Source organism: Desmodus rotundus, chromosome 1 (genome assembly GCF_022682495.2).
Source record: "Desmodus rotundus isolate HL8 chromosome 1, HLdesRot8A.1, whole genome shotgun sequence".
NCBI lineage: Eukaryota > Metazoa > Chordata > Mammalia > Chiroptera > Phyllostomidae > Desmodus > Desmodus rotundus.
The window spans coordinates 88,114,915-88,134,774 of NC_071387.1; the positions used below are offsets into that span (position 1 = coordinate 88,114,915).

Below are 19,860 nucleotides of genomic sequence, written 5' to 3' on the forward strand. Positions count from 1 at the left end.
GTGTTTATATCATTATGGCTACATATACATTGTTCACAAAAGGCCAAGCAGTTTAACATAATATAACTTTCTTGTAAAGCTTATTGTTATTTTTGAGAGAACTGTTTTGCTTTTATCCTTAAATAATTACATATATATGTATATGTGTGTATACATATACATATATATGTGTGTGTGTGTATATACGTATATATATCTACTCTTTGAAATGCCCCAGCATATCACCTCCATAGCATCCATGCCACTAAGTCTCCTTTTCCCAAAGCCACCTCCTGGAGCTTATCCAAATAGTTTACAATCACCTTTTAGAGGAAGTCATCAAATTGGTATATTATATTATGGCAAATAGTGTGCTAAGATTAGGCACAAGGCAGCCCAGTGTTATTAAGATGATTAATATTGGAAAAGTCCTCCAGTGATAAGGAAAACATATGGATACACTTGTATATACAGAAAATACATTTGGAGCACAAAATTACGGACTGATTACCTAAACTGTGAATTAATGAGGGAAAGAAGGAAGAAAGGAAGGAAGGAAAAAGGGAAGGAAGGGAGGGAGGGAGGAACTGAAAACATTCAAGTTGCCACAAATCAATGAAAACACGTTTTAAAAGTCATCTTATATCTGGAACCACATAATAATAAAAAGGCACAAAATACTATGTATACTGAAAAATTGTAATAGCATTCACCATCTAAAGTTAAGCTTTACCAAAAACTGTTATAGCCAGTCAGCTATCACTTTATGTAAATTTGAGCTGCACAGTGTTGTAAGTTTATTATTATTTTTATTTTTTATTTTTTTAATTTTAATTTTTTATTGTTATTCAATTACAGTTGTGTGCCTTTTCTCCGCATCCCTCCACCCCACCCCAGCTGAACCCCCCTCCCTCCCCCACCTCCCCCCTCCCCCTTGATTTTGTCCATGTGTCCTTTATAGTAGTTTAAATGCAACAAAATGATGCTAGTGACCACACTGTCACAATTCTGACCAAAATATGTTGTTGTTAACACTGAAAAAAATGTTGTCCAATGAATGGAATATTTAACAATTTGCAATTAAAGAATAAGTGTTTCATAATTTAGAAAAGGAAAAAGATGGATCAATATCTTTTACATCTTTGTTCAAGTCTCAAGTGGTATAGGCTTCAGAAAAATTTTTTTAATTAGTCCTTTGCCCTGGAAGGTGTGGCTCAGTTGGTTGGAACATCATCCAAAAACCAAAGGTTGCAGAGGTTTAATTTCTGGTCAGGGCACACATCTAGGTTGCAGGTTCAATCCCCAGTCTATGCACAGACACGTGTGACCCTCAATCCGGACCATACAATCCCCAGTCTGGGCATTAATAGGAGGCAACTGATCGATGCTTCTCTCTCACATCAATGTTTTTCTCTCTCTTCTCTCTCTCTGAAAGCAATGATAAAAAAAGTTTCCTCAAGGAGGATTTTTTAAAAAATAGTTCAAAAGCCTAGTTCTATCTATGATGTCCTGAGTTCCTAAATGCTGAAATAGTTTACACTGAACCCACTTGATACCATACAATGACTAGTTTTGTTTTAATATAATTTTTGGTTGCCTATGACCTCCTTCCCTCCCCTCTTCATTACTGCAGTTAATCAAGAGTTACAAACACAAGAAGGAGCTTATACCCTTTGCAATGGCATGGATGGAACTGGAGAGCATTATGCTAAGTATAATAAGCCAGGCAGTGAGGGACAAATACCATATGATCTCACCTTTAACTGGAACATAATCAACAAAAGAAAAAAGCAAACAAAATATAACCAGAGACATTGAAATTAAGAACATTGTAACAATAGCCACAGGGGAGTGGGGAGGGGATAGTGGGGAGAGGGGTCTATAGGAGCTACTATAAAGGACACAAGGACAAAATCAAGGGGGAGGGTAGAGGTGGGGGAGGGAAGTGGGACTGGCTGGGGTGGGGCGGAGGGAAGGGGAGAAAATGCAGACAATTGTAACTGAATAAAAATAAATAAATAATTTTTTTAAAAAGGGTTACAAACACATATATACACAAACACTTCCTAATATAAGAAAGTATTAACTAAAAATTTAATATACAACATATATACTATAAAATACACATATTTGTTCTATTCATTAAAAAACAAAAAATTTATTTATACATTCATTTTGTAACACTAAAATGCAGAGAGTGGTTTCCAATCAAGGTGGAGGAGTAGGTAAAAGCTGTGCTTGCCTCCTTTCACAACCACATCAAAATTACAACTAAACTATAAAACAATCATCAAGAACTGTCTGACATCTAGTCAATTACTAAGAAGTAATTACTTTTTAGTACTTCTTAGTCCAATTACTAAGGATATACAGAAGAAGCCATGTTGAGGCTGGTAAGGAGAGAAGAGACACAGAACTGGCTGGTCCCACACCTATGCGTGGTGGTTAAAAATTAGCTGCAGAGGTCCCCACTGAGGAGTGAGGTGTCTCAGCCCCATATTAGTCCAAGCCCCAGCTCAGGGTTCCAATGCTAGGAAGAGAAGTCCCCATAACTCTGCCTGTGAAAACCAGCAGAGATAATGACTGAGTGAGATGGAGGGCTGCTGAAGTCCCAGATGTTCCTATTAAAGGGCACCAATGGCATTTCAGGGTTCTTAGGATATAATGCTAGCAGTGCAATTGCCAGGTCAAAAAGCAGTTCCATTTTCAGTTTTCTGAGAAAGTTCCACACTGTTTTCCATAGTGGCTGCACCAGTCTGCAGTCCCACCAACAGTGCACTAAGGTTCCCTTTTCTCCACATCCTCTCCAATACTTGTTTGTTGCTTTGTTTATGATGGCCATTCTCATCAGTGTGAAGTGGTATGTCATTGTGGTTTTAATTTGCATCTCTCTTATGGCTAGTGATGCTGAGCATCTTTTCATATGCCTCTGGACCCTTTCTATGTCCTCCTTGGTATGCACCCCAATGTTCAAAGCAGCAAAATTTACAGTAGCCAAGTGCTGAAAGCAACCTAAGTGCCCATCATAAATGAATGGATCAAAAACCTATAGTACATTTACACAATGGAATACTATGCAGCAGAAAGAAAGAAGGAGCTCCTACCCTTTGCAACAGCATGGATGGAACTGGAGAGCATTATGCTAAGTGAATTAAGCCAGATGGTACAAGACAAATACCATATGATCTCACCTTTAGGTAGAACCTAATCAACAAAACAAGCAAGCAAGCAAAATATAACCAGAGACATTGAAATTAAGAACAAACGGACAGTAACCAGAGGGGAGGTAGTAGGGGATAATAGGGAGAAAAGGGTGAAGGGTTTTCAAGAACAACTATAAAGGACACATGTACAAAACCAAGGGGGGTAGAATCAGGAGAGGGAGGTGGGGATGGCTGGGGTTGGGGGGAGAGGAGGAGGGGAAAGGCAGACAACTGTACTTCAACAACAATAAAAGAAAAAAAAAAGAAAATGCACTAATACATGGTGGCAAACACCAGGAAATAAAGTCTGAAGTACAGGAGAATGAAAAAATATTTTAATATTAACTACTGTCTATAAGAAGTAAAAGGAAATAAATATCTACATAAGGATCATTAAAAAATAAAGTAAAATAATAAAAGGCCCTAATGGAAACTCACTGAGTGACAGCCTCACCATTCTGAACTCCAGTGCTGGGGCAGCATCTTGAAAGGCACCAGGGACAGGCAAAAAGGAAATGAACTGTCTGGATTCAGGAAGAGGGCTGGAGGAACAGCTTTCTCACAGACAGAAATACTGCCAGAAGTCATTGGTCTTTCATTGAGCCCTACCCGCCACCCAGCCTAAAGCTGCAGGTGGGTGCCATATCTGATTCTCCATCAATCTAGCTAACAAAGTTCATCCCATCCAACCCAACTGTGAGCCCAAGTAAGCCTCTTCAGGTGATTTTTCCTACAAACAGCATCTCTTGGCTTATGCAGTGGACTTCCCTAAAATCTTTCAAAGGTTCACAAACCCACAATAAGCAGCATCTGGCCTCAGCATGCCCTGTACCTCTTGCTAAGCAGTCCATGCCAGGCACTACTGTCAGTTCACAGCTTAGTCTCTCCCAGGCACATCAAAGCCCAGCACAACTGGCAACCACCTACAGATCACTTTGTACTTCATACAAAGTGGTCCCAGGCAGGGAACAAGCAATAGCTGACCTTGGCCTGCATGTCCCAAGAGACCCCAGAACCATCACACCGAGTGACCAGCTTCAGACCATACCAGAGCACTACTCACACCACCACACTGCAAATGACACATCCGAAGGGCATACTCAGGAGGTACCAGAGCCTGGCTATAGTGAATCCTGCTCCATAAGGTCAGCCCCCACAGAAAAGCTCTTCCAAAGTAGTCATAGCCAGTCCTTACAATCAGCCTGAAGATCAATCTTTCTCATTGGCATGCCAACAGCAATCAAGGCTTAATAAAGCAGGAGCGTACACACAACCCACATAAGGGACAAACCTAGAGCACACAACTCAGGCAATCAGGGAGACTGTGCCACTGGGCCCCAAGGAACACTTACTACATAAGGCAACTCTCCCAAGACTGAGAAATGTAGCAGCTCTAGATAATACCTAGAACGAAACACAGAGAGAATGCCAAAACGAAAGACAAAGAAACATGTCCCAAGACAGAGAATAGAACAAACTCTAGAAAAAAGAACTAAACAAAATGGAGACAACCAATCTACCAGATGCAGAGTTTTAAAAACTGGTCAAAAGAATTCTCATTGATCTCAATGAGAACCTCAACAAAAAGACAGGAAACATAAAAATGGAAATAGAACCCATCTCATGGTCAGATTGTGAAAACTGAAGAGGTGTATGGTGTGTCCTCAAACTATAAGTGAATGTTATATTAAATGCAAAATGTAGAAATGCAAAATTTGCATCATAATAGCGCATATGGTAGAAATGATCCAGAGTGTTTTTTTTTTTTTTTTTTAAAGACCCATAAGACCTGACTGCCTCCCATTTACCTTCCCTTCACTTTGGAGAAAAAATTGGCCTGGGCTTCCCTCCAAGGTTATGGTCTTGCCCCATCCCCACAGGTCCATTGTTCAAAAAGACAAATGCTAACACTGAGACTTCCTAGGAATGAGCCTTCCTAGCACATGGGACCTCATTATCCAACCAAAAGGCTAGTCATCTGTGTATTCTTCAGATTGATTTATGACCAAAAGGGGTACATGTGGACAAAAAGGGGACCACATACTAAACCTGACAAGCTCAGGGGAGACCTGTGTGGGGCAGACTTACAAATCAGAGACCTAAAGAAACCACATAAATTTTGCTTGCTTGTTTGTTTTGTTGATTAGGTTCCACTTATAAATGAGGTCATATGGTATGTCTTTCACCGCCTGGCTTATTTCACTTAGCATAATCCTCTCCAGTTCCATCTATGATGTCGTAAAGGGTAGGAGCTCCTTCTTTCTTTCTGCTGCATAGTATTCCATTGTGTAAATGTACCATAGTTTTTTTTATCCACTCACAAGCAAGCAAAATATACACAGAGACAATGAATTAAAGAACAAACTGACAGTAACCCCAGGGGAGGAGGTAGAGAGATAATGGGGGGAAATATGGGAAAGCCCATCAGGGAACATGTATAAAGGACCCATGGACAAGGACCCAAGGACCCAAAGCAAAAGGGGATAGGTTCGAGGGTGGAAGGCAGGGATGGGTAGGGTGGGGGGTAGGGTGTGGCGGGTTGAAAATGGAGACAACTTCATTCACTTGGACATCAATAAAAAACAAAAGAAACCACATAAAATGGTCTGAAATCAGAACTTGTTTTTTAATATATTTTATTGATTATGTTATTACCCTTCCCCCACTTTTTTCCTCCCTTTTATTCCCCTCAGCCCTACAGTCCCCCTCCTACCCGCACTCACCCACCTTAGTTCATGCCCATGGGTCACGAATATAACTTCTTTGGCTTCTCCATTTCCTATATTATTCTTTTTCTGTGACTTTTTTTAGAACTTTATTTAAAATATTTTATTTATTTATTTTTAGAGAGATGGGGAGGGAAGGAGAAAGAGAGGGAAAGAGATATCAATGTGTGGTTGCCTCTTGTGGGTCCCTCACTTGGAATATGGCCTGGAACACAGGCATGTGCCCTAACTGGGAATTGAACTGGTGATGCTTTGGTTCCCAGGCTCACACTCAATCCACTGAGCTACACCACCCAGGGCTTTCCTATACTACTCTTAACCTCCCCCAGTCTATTTTATACCTACCATTTACACTTCTTATTCCCTGTACCTTTTCCCCCATCCCCACCTCAGCCTCCCCACTAATAACCCTTCATGTGATCTCCACTTCTGTGATTCTGTTACTATTCTAGTTGTTTACTTAGTTTGTGTGTGTGTGTGATTTTAGTTCAGTTGTTGACAGTTGTGAGTTTCTTGTCATTTTACTGGTCATAGTGTTGGTCATGTTCTTTTTCTTAGATAATCCCTTTAACATTTCATATAATAAGGGATTGATGATGATGGACTGCTTTATCTTAACCTTATCTGGGAAGCACTTTATCTGCCCTTCCATTCTAGCTTTGCTGGATAGAGTAATCTTGGATGTAGGTCCTTGCTTTTTATGACTTCAAATACTTCTTTCCACTCTCTTCTTGCCTGAAAGGTTTCTTTTTAGAAATCAGCTGATAGTCTTATGGGAACTCCTTTGTAGGTAACTCTCTCCCTTTCTCTTGCTGCTTTTAAGACTCACTCCTTATCTTTAATCTTGGGTAATGTAATTATGATGTGCCTTGCTGTGTGCTTCCTTGGGTCCAGCTTCTTTGGGACTCTGAGCTTTCTGGACTTCCTGAAAACCGATTTCCTTTGCCAGACTGGGGAAGTTCGACTTCATTATTATTTCAAATCAGTTTTCAATGTCATGCTCTCCCTCTTCTCCTCTGGCCCCCCTCTATGATTCAGATGTTGTAATGCTTAAAGTTGTCCTAGAGGTTCCTAAGCCTCTCCTCATTTATTTCTTCTTTCTTCATTCTGTTCTGGTTGAATGTTTATTTCTTCCTTCTGGTTCAAACCATTGATGTGAGTCCCGGTTTGCTTCCCGCCATGGTTAGTTCCCTGTACATTTTCCTTTCTTTCACTTTGCATAGCCTTTACTTTTCCCTCTATTTTGCAACCATACTCAACCATTTCTGTGAACATCCTGATTACCAATGTTTTGAACTGTGCATCTGATAGGTTGGCTATCTGTTCATCACTTAGTTCTACTTTTGGAGCTTTCTTCTTTTCTTTCATTTGGGCCAGATTTTTTTTTTTTTTTTTGTCTCAGCACCTATTATATTATGAGGGGTGAAGCCTTAAGTTTTCTAGGGTGGGACAACCCATATAACTGAGTTGTGGTGCTGTATGGGAGGGGAGGAGTCTGAGAGGGAGCAACTCCACTTACTTGGCTCTCTGCTGGCTTTCAGTTACTTCACCCACTATGCACAAGCAAATTGGGCCCCTCTGGTGCTAATTCCCGGGTGGGTGGGTTTGTGTACATTCTAGGACCCTTTGCGTCTCTGCAATGAACTCTCCTGTGAGTTGGGGAGTTTATTCTACTGCTGCAACCCCCACAGGTTTTTTCATTCAGAGGTTTTGAGGTTTTATTTCCCTGCACTAGGTTGAGTGGTCTGTCTCGCTACCCCATTATTTCTCCTGGCTTATCTGCACACAAATGTGGGACTGCCTGGTTCACTAGCCAGTGCCTCGGCCACCCAGGTCTTTCAGCTGCTACCTTGCTGCATGTCCTCTATGCCCTAGGTGCCCGTCTCTGCCCCTCCTACCATTCTGGATGAATGTTTCTTTAACTCCTTGATTGTTTGACTTCCACACAGTATGATTTTCTGGCAGTTATGATTGTTTTTTGTTTTTAAATTTGTTGTTATACTTGTTTTGGTTGTGCAAGGAGACACAGTGTATCTACCTACACCACCATCTTGGCTGGAAGTCCGCTTTGATTGTAAATGATAGCTTTGCTGGGTAGAATAATCTTGGTTGTTAAGTCTGTGCTTTTCATACTTTGAATATTTTGTGCCAGTCCCTTCTCTCCTGCCAAGGTTCTGTTGCAAAATCAGCTGACAGTCATGTGGGAGTTCCTTTGTAAATAACTATCTGCTTCTCTCTTGTTTCTGTAACCTTTGGCATTTAATTATGATGTGTCTTAGTGTGGGCCTCTTTGGGATCATCCATCTTGTTTGGGATTCTTTGTGCTTCCTGGACTTGTATGTCTATTTCCTTTGCCAGGTTAGGAAAGTTTTCCATTAATAACTCTTCAAATAGTTTTTCAATTTTTTGCTCTCTCTCTTCTCCTTCTCTCTCTTCTCTATTGTGTGAATGTTTGTACTCTTGATGTTGTCCCAGAGGCCCCTTAAACTATCCTCATTTTTTTTCGGACCTTTTTTTGCTCTTCTGATTAGGTATTTTCTGCTTTCTTAATTCAAAATTGCTGACTTGATTATTTGCTTCATCTACTTACTGTTGATTTCCTGTAATTAATTCTCTATTTCAGTTATTGTATTCTTCATTTCTGATTGCTTCTTTTTTCTTTAAAGAATTTGTATGAGTTTATTTGAGCCAAACTGATGAGAATTTCCAGGAATAAAAACCTTAACAGACTGAGAAAATGCTGTAGAAAGTGGAAGCTTTGCACCTTTTTTTATACATTATGATTAAAGGAGGAGGCATAAAGGGGTTACATGAAATTCATTGGTGATAGATTAGGTAGGTGGGAAAAGCAAAGCAGGGAACCCTGGGATTGGGTAAAAAGTAGAATGATAGGCATATACTTCTTTACATAGGTGGGTACAGGATAGTTAATAGTCCACAATTAACATGATAACAATAAGAATGAGTGGATTTATGGTCTACAATAGTAATGAGGGGATTTGTGGTCTCTGATCTGGTGCATGGTCGTGCCTGAGGAGTTCAGAAAAAGGGAAGCTACCTTAACATTCCAAAGATATGTTATCATAGATGCAAATAGACAATACATAGGTTCAATTAAGGTAAAGATTGACTTTTGTCAGGGAAGATTCTGGCATAGGACATGACTACCCACCATAAACGCTTTTGGTTAAAAAGCTTTGTTTTCAGACCATTTTATGAGACAGACTGCACAACCTGGGATTCCAGTGCAGGGAAATAAAGCCTCCAAACCTCTTAATGAAAAAACCTGTGGAGGTTGAAGTGGCAGGAAAAATTCCCAGCCTCACAGGAGAGTTCATTGCAGAGACACACAGGGTCCTAGAATGTATACAAACCCACCCACCCTGGAATCAGCACCAGAAGAGCCCAATTTGCTTGTGCATAGTGGGGGAAGTGACTGAAAGCCAGCAGAGAGCCAAGTAAGTGGAGTTGCTCCCTCTCAGACTCCTCCCTCCCATACAGCACCACAACTCAGTTATGTGGGTTGCCCCACCCTGGAAAACATAAGGCTTCACCCCTCACAATATAACAGGCACTGAGACAAAAAAAAAAAAAAATCTGGCCCAAATGAAAGAAAAGAAGAAAGCTCCAAAAGTAGAACTAAGTGATGAACAGATAGCCAACCTATCAGATGCACAGTTCAAAACATTGGTAATCAGGATGTTCACAGAAATGGTTGAGTATGGTTGCAAAATAGAGGGAAAAGTAAAGGCTATGCAAAGTGAAAGAAAGGAAAATGTACAGGGAACTAACCATGGTGGGAAGCAAACCAGAACTCACATCAATGGTTTGGACCAGAAGGAAGAAATAAACATTCAACCAGAACAGAATGAAGAAAGAATTCAAAAAAATGAGGAGAGCCCTGGCTGGTGTAGCTCAGAGAATTAAGATCAGGCCCCAAATCAAAGGGTTGCCAGTTCTATTCCCAGTCAGGGCACATGCCTGGGTAGTGGGCAGGTTCCCAGTGGGAGCCACGTGAGAGGCAACCACAAACTGATGTTTGTCTTCCTCTCTTTCTCCCTCCTTTCCCCTCTCTCTAAAAATAAATAAATAAAACCTTAAAAACCACTATTTAAAAAAATGAGGAGAGGCTTAGGAACCTCTAGGACAACTTTAAGCATTACAACATCTGAATCATAGAGGGGGCCAGAGGCGAAGAGGAAGAGCATGACATTGAAAACTGATTTGAAATAATAATGAAGTCGAACTTCCCCAGTCTGGCAAAGGAAATCGGTTTTCAGGAAGTCCAGAAAGCTCAGAGTCCCAAAGAAGCTGGACCCAAGGAAGCACACAGCAAGGCACATCATAATTACATTACCCAAGATTAAAGATAAGGAGTGAGTCTTAAAAGCAGCAAGAGAAAGGGAGAGAGTTACCTACAAAGGAGTTCCCATAAGACTATCAGCTGATTTCTAAAAAGAAACCTTTCAGGCAAGAAGAGAGTGGAAAGAAGTATTTGAAGTCATAAAAAGCAAGGACCTACATCCAAGATTACTCTATCCAGCAAAGCTAGAATGGAAGGGCAGATAAAGTGCTTCCCAGATAAGGTTAAGATAAAGCAGTCCATCATCATCAATCCCTTATTATATGAAATGTTAAAGGGATTATCTAAGAAAAAGAACATGACCAACACTATGACCAGTAAAATGACAAGAAACTCACAACTGTCAACAACTGAACCTAAACACACACACACACAAAAACAAAGTAAACAACTAGAACAGGAACAGAATCACAGAAGTGGAGATCACATGAAGGGTTATTAGTGGGGAGGCTGAAGGGCGGAATGGGGGAAAAGGTACAGGGAATATGAAGCATAAATGGTAGGTACAAAATAGACAGGGGGAGGTTAGAATAGTAGAAGAAATGTAGAAGCCAAAGAACTTATATGTACGACCCATGGACATGAACTAAGAGATGGCAATGCACATGGGAGGGGGGTGCAGGGTGGAGAGGATTGAAGAGGGGGACATGGGACAACTGTAATAGCATAATCAATAATATATATTAAAAAGAAAGAATCAAAGGACAGATAAAGTGCTTCCCAGACAAGAAAAAGCTAAAGGAGTTCATCACCACCAAGCCAGTATTACAAGAAATGTTAAGGAGACATTTTTAAGAAGGAAAAAAAGATTTCAAATATTAATAAAATAGAAATAAGTATATATTTATCAACAATTATTTTAAATGTAAATCAGTTAAATTCTCCAATCAAAAGACACAGGGTGGATGAATGGTTAAGAAAGTAAGACCTTACATATGGTGCCTACAAGAGACTCATTTCAGATCAAAAGACACACACAGACTAAAAGTAAAGGGATGGAAAAAAGATATTTCATGAAAATGGAAACGAACAAACAAAAAAAGCTGGGGTAGCACTACTTATACCAGACAAAACAGAGTTTAAAACAAGGGCTATATAATAGACAGAGAAGGACCCAGCAATTCTACTTCTGGGTATTTATCCAAAACAAACGAAAACACTAAATTGAAAAGACATATACAACCATATGTTCATTGCAGCATTACTTACAATAGCCAAGATATGGAAGCAATGTAAGTGTCCATTAGTAGGTAAATGGGTAAAGAAGAAGTGGTCACATATATGCAATGAATAGAACATGATTCAGCCATAAAAAAAGAATGACATCCAATTCTCTGGTTTCTCTTCAGATCATATAAATCTTTCACCTTTTTATAAAGAATGACATCTTGCCATCTGCAACATGGATGGACCTAGAGGGTACTATTATGCTGAGTGAAATAAGTCAGACAGAAAAAAACAAATGCCATATGATTTCACTTATATGTGGATCCTAAAAACCAAAACACACAAACATACAAAACAAAAACAAACTCATAGATAACAGAGGACATTTTGATGGTTGTCAGATGGAGGTAGATTGAGGAGACAGATGTAAAATGGAAAGGGAGTAAGAAACACAAATTAGTAGTTACAAAATAATCATGGGGATGTCAAATATAACATAGGAAATATGGCCAATAACATTGTAATAACTATGTATGGAATCAGATGTATGGGCACTAGATATATCAGGGTGATCATTTCATAAGTTAAATAAATGTCTAATCACTATATTATATACATAAAACTAATATAATATTGTATGTCAACGCTAATTGAAAATAAAAATTATTAAGAAAATAAAAAGACTTCTGGTCAAGGTGGCAGCATAGGTAAACATGCCTCACCTCCTTGCACAATCAAATCAAAATTACAACTATTACAGACCAACCATCACTCAGAACCATCAGAAATCGAGTTGAGTGGAAGTCTGACAATTATGGGATTAAAGAAACCACATCCATCCAGACTGGTAGGAGGGAAGGAGATGTGGAACAAGCTGGTCTCACACCCCTGTGTGGTGGATAAAAATTGGGAATCTCAGGAGTAAGGAGTCCCAGCCCTATACCAGGCCCCCAGCCCAGGGTTCCAGTGACAGGAAAATAAGTTCTCACAACCTCTGGCTGCAAAAACCAGTGGGAACTCAGTTGGTGGAAGAAACTGCTGGAGTCACAAGCAGTTCCTCTTAAAGAACCCACACAGGGACTTACTCTAGCACTAGCATGGCAGCTTGAAAGGCACCAGTGACATACAGGGAGGAAGTAAAGGATCTGTCATCAAGGCAAGAGCTGGAGGACAGCTTTCTCCCAGACAAAAAGACCACTGTCCCTTTTCTGAACTATTCTCCCACAAAAACAGCAGGTGGGTGCCATATCTGAGACTCCATCACCTGGCTAACACTGTTTGCCCCTCCCTGAAGATCCTGAGAACCCGTCTGACCAAACTTATGGGCCCACCCAAGCTTTTAACAGAAACTTTTCCATATGAATGGTTGGTCTTGGCTCATGGTTCACAACTTCCTGAATCCTCTCAAACAATCAACAGCCAACCTCAATGAGCCTCCAGTACCTCTTGCTAAGTGGTCCCAGGCACAGCACTCACAGCAGCCAGCCTAGATTCACAGTTTGGTTTTGCCTGGGAATCTCCAAGCCCAGCACAAGTAGCAACCATCTCAGATTGTTTTAGAGCCCAGGCAGGGTGGTTCCCAACAAAACACAAGTGGGAGCTGACCTTGGTGTACACCACCCAGGAAACCACAATGCCTGAGAACTATAGACCATGTCAGAGAACCATCACCCTGCTGCTGCACAGCTGGTTCTCCACAGAAGGCAGAGGTTGGTGGTCAGTGGTCACAGCCAGTCCTTATAGCTGACTGGTCTGAGTAAATCCCTCCCACTGATCTGCCAACAGCAACCAAGGCACAACTACAAGGCTCAACTACAACTCTCAAATAACACAGAGGGCACACTTTGAGCACCCAGCTTGGATGATAGTGGAGGCTGTGCCAGTGGACCCTACAGGACACCTACCACTTTAGGCCATGCTACCAATACATGGAGTCAAAGTAGCTCTACATAATACATAGAAACAAACACAGGGGTGTTGGGAAATGCCCTGACTGGTTTCAGAGGCTGTAACCCCCCATGGTTAAGGCTGAGTCAGAATTGGGACCATAAGCCACTAAGGAGACACAGCTTATCTCCCTGGCAGGTGTGCCACCTCTGCCCACTTCACCCTGCTTGGCCCTGAGCTTGACCAGTTAGCCAATGATGGGTAAGAATCCTCAAGGGAGGATCAACCTAAGACAGGCTCTGGTCACCAGGAATAAGCTCACAGGGAAGGACTCGGGGGGCTGTGGAAAAGGGGGTGATGGACCCTCGCCCCTCGGCTTTGAAATAGCCTGAGTCCTCATTCTGTCTGCAAGAAGTCTCCTAATCTCTTGGCTGCCTTACTTCCCTTGCCTGACTTAAGCCTGAAGTAATAACAGAGGGCAATGCAGTCCTGTGCTGGGAGGGGTGGATTCCCTGGGGAATCAGGACTAAGAAAAATACATACATTCCTGTGAAACCTACTTAATTTGTACCCTCAGCTTAAAAGATAAGGGTCCAGACCTGAGACGAGTCTGGCGCCTAAAGTTTTATGGCCCTCTAACTAATTGGCTGTAACTCAGAATAAGCCCTCAAAGTTCTCTGTAAATCATGTATTGTTTAACCCTTACTGCCTAACAATGATTGATGAGCTTTATCTGTATTCCTGTGCAAAATGAACCTAATAAAAGCCCATGGAGGGAAAGGCTCTGGGCCCTTCTCCTTTGAGAGATCGGCCATCTCTGCTCCCCAAGCAGATCATGTCTTGGTAGACTTATTCCTCAACCGTGGCAGACGGGGGTGCTGCATTAAAGCTCCCTGACACAGGGGGCCTGCCAAAATGAGGAGACAAAGAAACATGGCCCAAATGAAAGTGCAGATCAAAACTCCAGAAAAAGAACTAAATAAAATGGAGAGAAGCAATCTATTAGATACAGAGTTCAAAACATTGGTTATAAGGATGCTCAAGAAATTTAGTGAGGACCTCAACAGCATAAAAAGATCCAGTCAGAAACAAAGTACACAGTAATTGAAATAAAGAACAATTTGCAGGGAAACAACACTAGAGTGGATAAAGCCGAGAACCAAATCAATGATTTGGGACATAAGGAAGCAGAAAGCAACCAATCAGAACAACAAGAAGAAAAAGAATCCAAAAAATTAACGATAGTGTAAGCAGCCTGTGGGATAACTTCAAGCATTCCAACATTCGCATCATTGGGGTGCCAGAAGAAGAGAACAAGCAAGAAATTGAAAATTTATTTGAAAAATAATGAAAGAAAACTTCCCTAATTTGATGAAGAAAATAGACATACAAGTCCAGGAAACACAGAGTCCCAAACAAGATGGATGCAAAGAGACCTACTCCAAGACACATCACAATTAAAATGCCAAATGTTCTTTATAGTAGGTCCTATAGGAGAAAATGCAGATAATTGTAACTGAATAAAAATAAATAAATATATTTTTTAAAAATTTAATAAATAAATAAATAAAATCTTTAAAATAAAAAATTAAAAATAAAAATAAACATAATAAAATGCCAAATGTTAAAAATAAATAAAGCATCTTAACAGCAGAAAGAGAAAAGAAGTCAGTTACCTACAGGGGAGTTCCCATAAGACTGTCAGCTGATTTCTCAAAAGAAACTTTGCAGGCTAGAAGGGATTGGCAAGAAATATCAAAGTCATGAAAAGCAGGGACCAACAGCCAAGACTGCTCTACCCAGCAAAAATATCATTTAAAATTGGAAGGCAAAAAAGAGCTTCCCAGACAAGAAAGTATATCATCATCAAACCACTATCAGATGAAATGTTAAAGGGACTTAAGAAAAAGAAGAAAATCAAAACTATGAACAATAAAATGGCAATAAATACATATGTATCAACAATTGAATCTAAAAAGAAAATAAGCAAACAAGAAGAACAGAGACAAAATCATGGATGTGGAAAGGGTTTTGATGGTTGCCAGTTGACAAAAGGGTAAAGAGGTGAGGAGATTAAAAGTACAAATAGGTAGTTACAGAATATCCAGTGAGATGTAACATATAGGAAATGGAGTAGCCAAAGAACTTATACGCATGACCCATGGACATGAACAATTCCCAATGGTGTGGGGATTGCCTGATGGAGTGGGGAGTGTTGGGTAGAAGTGGGTAAAAGGGGAAAAATTGAGATAACTGTAATATCATAATCAACAAATTATAATTAAAAATAAAAACAAATAAAATAAAATGCTGAGAGTTACTTCTACTTTAACAAGAAAAGACATCAATGAATATAAGGTATAATCAAAATTTTAAAAGCACTGATTTTCCTAGCTCTTTACTCAGAAAAAAAATCTCTTTTTTCCTTCAGATGAAATTATTGGAGTTCTAAATTTCTATACTATTCAACAACATATTTTTTATAAAATAACATCATTTTATCTATCTCCAAAGCATAGGACACTACATGTAATATGTAAAAGAAACTATTTTTTCCCAAAGAAAAAACATTTATCATCAATTTACTTCCAGAAATACTAAACAGCTGGGAAGAATGAGTATGTTCATCTATGTGTTTCCTCTTGTGTACTAATATTCTATTTGAACTTGTGTATTTTACAAAATCTTACTCACCTCTGCTGGATGCTGAATTATGTACAAGTGGGTAGAGATGTGCAGAGGATGCATTGGTAGAAATGGACACAAACACACTTTCTGAGGCCGACTAAAAGGCAGAAAGAAAAAAAAAAGCCTATAAATGTTTAGAATATAATGATAGGACAATAACCTAAAAATTGAACATAATCCAACCTCATTTTCTAAAGAGATTTGCTAAAGGTATTCTTTTAAAATGAAACACCAAGAATGAATTTAATCACTCAGACTCTGAAAAGAGCTTGAAGTAAATTTTTTACTATCTATATAGATCTAAGTACCTCCGAAAATCTTGTCTGAGTTATCTGTAGTAAAACAATACTCGTAAGTCAATACCATGGTCTTTTTATTCACGAAGCAACACTTCTACTAACTTGTATTCCAAATCTAGAACAGATCTCATGTTAAAGAGAAACCTAGCAACTTTTCTAAATCATCTGGACTTGGAGGGAACGATATGGTAATAAATATTAGAATAGAATTTTTACCACCTACAAGGGCGTTCTAACCAAATTTAGCCACCAATCAACACGGAGAGCTTACTAATTGTGAAAAGAAATCCAAACAGCAGTCCCCAAATTATATTTGGCAAGACCTATATCCACAGAGTGTCTGCCTATTTTCCCTTGTTTCATTGTTTAGTGCTTTACTAGTGTTTCAGTAACATTTACACTCATTACAAAACTCAGATGGAATAAAAGGATATACTTCCCCTCTGAGTCCTCCAGCCCAGGGTATTCAATGACCAGTTTCTTATGTCATTCCCAAAACTATGGGAACATACATGGATATTTTAGCACTAAAACCTACATTTGATATGTGCACTTATAGAATAAAATGCATCAAGCAGCCAGACACAGTATATCATGAAAGCAAATTTTCACAACAGATCACTATTACAGACAGATGTTATATGACATTACAACAGTATACAAGTGAATGTTACAAAAAAGGGAATTCACAACAGCTTACTAACTACTACGAAACTGGCCACTATCTACTCCTTCTGTAACTTTGCTTCTGCAGAATTATAGCCTGAGGTAAGCAATGCTTATATTAATAAGTGTTTGTAAGTTGGTTCAATTATACCTACCAACTCGTTCTGTAAGAAACTGTCAAACCTATGCTCCTGCTGAAGAAATTACCTACATGATAATCTTAGGCAGAGGTATAAATGTATTTTACAGCATGACCCCACTCCCTCTCCACCATCAAAACTAAAATGGTTGATTAACCCAAGGAAAACCAATATACTTTCTTTCAAGTGACATATGAAATGATTTGGTATGATCACTCTGCCCTACACTGTATTCCCTCTCAAGAATGAGGGCATATTTTAGGAAGGGAGTCATTCAGTGGTCACAAAAAGAGTAAACACAAGTAAACACAGAAAGGAGGAAACAGTGATCAACTGAACTAGGTATACTGACAAACATATCAAGAGTGACAATTGGAAAGAATTCTTCATTCAATACAATAAAAATATGAGGCATATTCAACTTCTAAAATTTTAAGTTTCTGAGTCTTTTATATGAAACTGTATATAACTGAAATACACAGATATGAGTAAAATTCTTTTATAAAACATAACCTCAGATCAGATGAAGCCATTTAAAAGTTCAGAATTTAACTTAATATCAATTTAAATATCTGTAAATTATATGATTCTAATAATACGAAAGAATGCAAAAATATCAAATGTCCTATGAGGGAACATCCACATATCAATACAGCCAAAGAACTACAAAATTCAATCAAGTAATCATGCTGGCAGGAAGCTGAAGATTTCTGTGGGAAGCAGAAAACTAGGTAAATAAACCCTGAAAATAACATCTTTAACTCATGATATATACAGTGATTATAAAGTTGTTAGTATGAGTTAGGGTAGTACGAAAACTGCTCTGATATTGGTAGCTCTGGGTTTCGTGTCTGACCAAAACCTCTGTTTAGAAAAGTAAGAAAAGAAAAAAAAATACTGAGTTACGTGGGATGGTAATTTCCTTACTGAGAAGACATGTTTGAACTTTAGTAATATTTAGAATTAAGTATTTTGGAGAGTTCCACTTCCAATGATACCAGCAAAACTGACAAAACCTATTTTTTAAAAAACAACCATTTAAAGTATTCAAATAAAGAAATATTATTCGAGAACATCTACTAAAATTTGGTATTGGGACAGTTTATGGCATCTGAGCCATAACCCATCTCCTACCTTGCCCCAACTCAGGTTAACAGAAGCTCTGTTTCAGGTAGGTGTGCCCAAGAAAATGAAACTCCCTTTCAGCTCTTAATCAAGGCTTACCTTAAGTCACAGAGAAAGGTAAGCCATCAGCATTTCTCATCCCCTCCAACTCCAAGTTAAAGAAGCTAAATTCCTGGTGACTGTGGCTAAGAGAGCAGAGGCTCCCTTTCTCTACCCAGTCTCCATCTATAAATCAGAAGCTTTACCACAGGGTGGTAGGGTGAGTGTGCTGGGGCCCCACTGTCCTCACAAGGATACCAGAAGTTCATAGGATACCAGAAGCAGCAAGTCAGAGGCTACTGCCCAGTCCTGTGCCCAGAACAGTGCTTAAGACTTTGCCCTGAAGGATAGGCAGACTATAAGAACTCTGAAGCTCTTCCAAAACTAACTGACTTTATATGAAAGAGTGTGAGGAGCCTTACTAACAGTAACTCCTCTTCATTAAGAGCAATAAGCTAAAGCATAAGGCAGCTAGTTCCTCAGAAAAAAAACAAGGAGAAATAGCTAACATAAGCACACCTGCAGTCAGAACAAACCTCAAAGAGTAGCCACAAAAACTACCCCTACCAGAATTTAACATCAGACTGTGGAGCAATTTATGCCTTAGCACACCATACCAAAATGGAGAACAGCAATAAGGTAATTAGTGAAGCCTAATGAACAGGAGGTCGAAAGAAGGTAGTCCTGGCTGGTGTGGCTCAGTGGATTGAGTTCCAGCATGTGAACCAGAAGATCACCAGTTCAATTCCTAGTCATGGCACATGCCTGGGTTGTGGGCCAGGTCCCCAGTAGGGGGCATGCGAGAGGCAACTACACATTGATTCTTCTAACCCTCTCCTCCACATCCTCCTTTCCCCTCTCTAAAAATAAACAAAATCTTTAAAAAGAAAGCAGCAGCTTTCAGAGGAAGATCTGGAAAAGAGAACCCTGCTAAAACTCGGCCAACAAGACCAAAAAACCCCTCTGAATTGTACAATTCAAAAGGATAAATGTCCTGAATCATATTTTAATAAAGCTGTTATTTTTTTAAATGCAATAGAAAAAGAATGTTCAACCTAATTAGTAAGAGAGAAGCATTTTTATCACAATTTGACATTATGTCAGGGTGGGTTTCCTTCCTACATTGTAAGCTACATGAGGGCAAGAACTTGGCCTCCTTTGTCACTGTTATATCCCAGCCTCTAGCATAGTAACCTATCAATAAATACTGCTGAATACATGAAGGAATACCTGAATGCCTTCTCCTCCTACATAATTTCCTATCCTATCCCTTCATTTTCTTACATATCAAATGTTGATCTCTCCTTCACTTCCTCTCTAATACTTAAGCAGTTTCTACTATAAAGGAGTCTCGGATCTTCGTTATAATTTGTGACCATTCTAGTAAGCAAAAGCATAAGAGGTAAAAATATCTACTAATAAAAAAACAGCTAAGCAGTTTATGTATAAACACTAATTGTTTTAGCTTATGCTTTGACATGCTCATTAAAACATCAGTGCCTATTTATTTTAAAGCTTGTCTCCTTTATTAACCTAAGTCTAATTATATTACCTCAAACTAATAAAACTATAGCTCTT

At 39.3% G+C, this 19,860-nt stretch overlaps 1 protein-coding gene across 1 annotated transcript in view; it reads right to left on the minus strand.

Annotated features, from left to right (window-relative positions):
* LOC112304889 (tRNA-uridine aminocarboxypropyltransferase 2) overlaps positions 1 to 19,860 on the minus strand; it is a 108,693-nt gene that overhangs the window by 66,145 nt on the left and 22,688 nt on the right. The window contains exon 2 of the mRNA XM_024560576.4: positions 16,020 to 16,110. Coding sequence (XP_024416344.1) covers positions 16,020 to 16,110 — 91 coding nt within the window. The remainder of the gene's footprint in view (positions 1 to 16,019; positions 16,111 to 19,860) is intronic.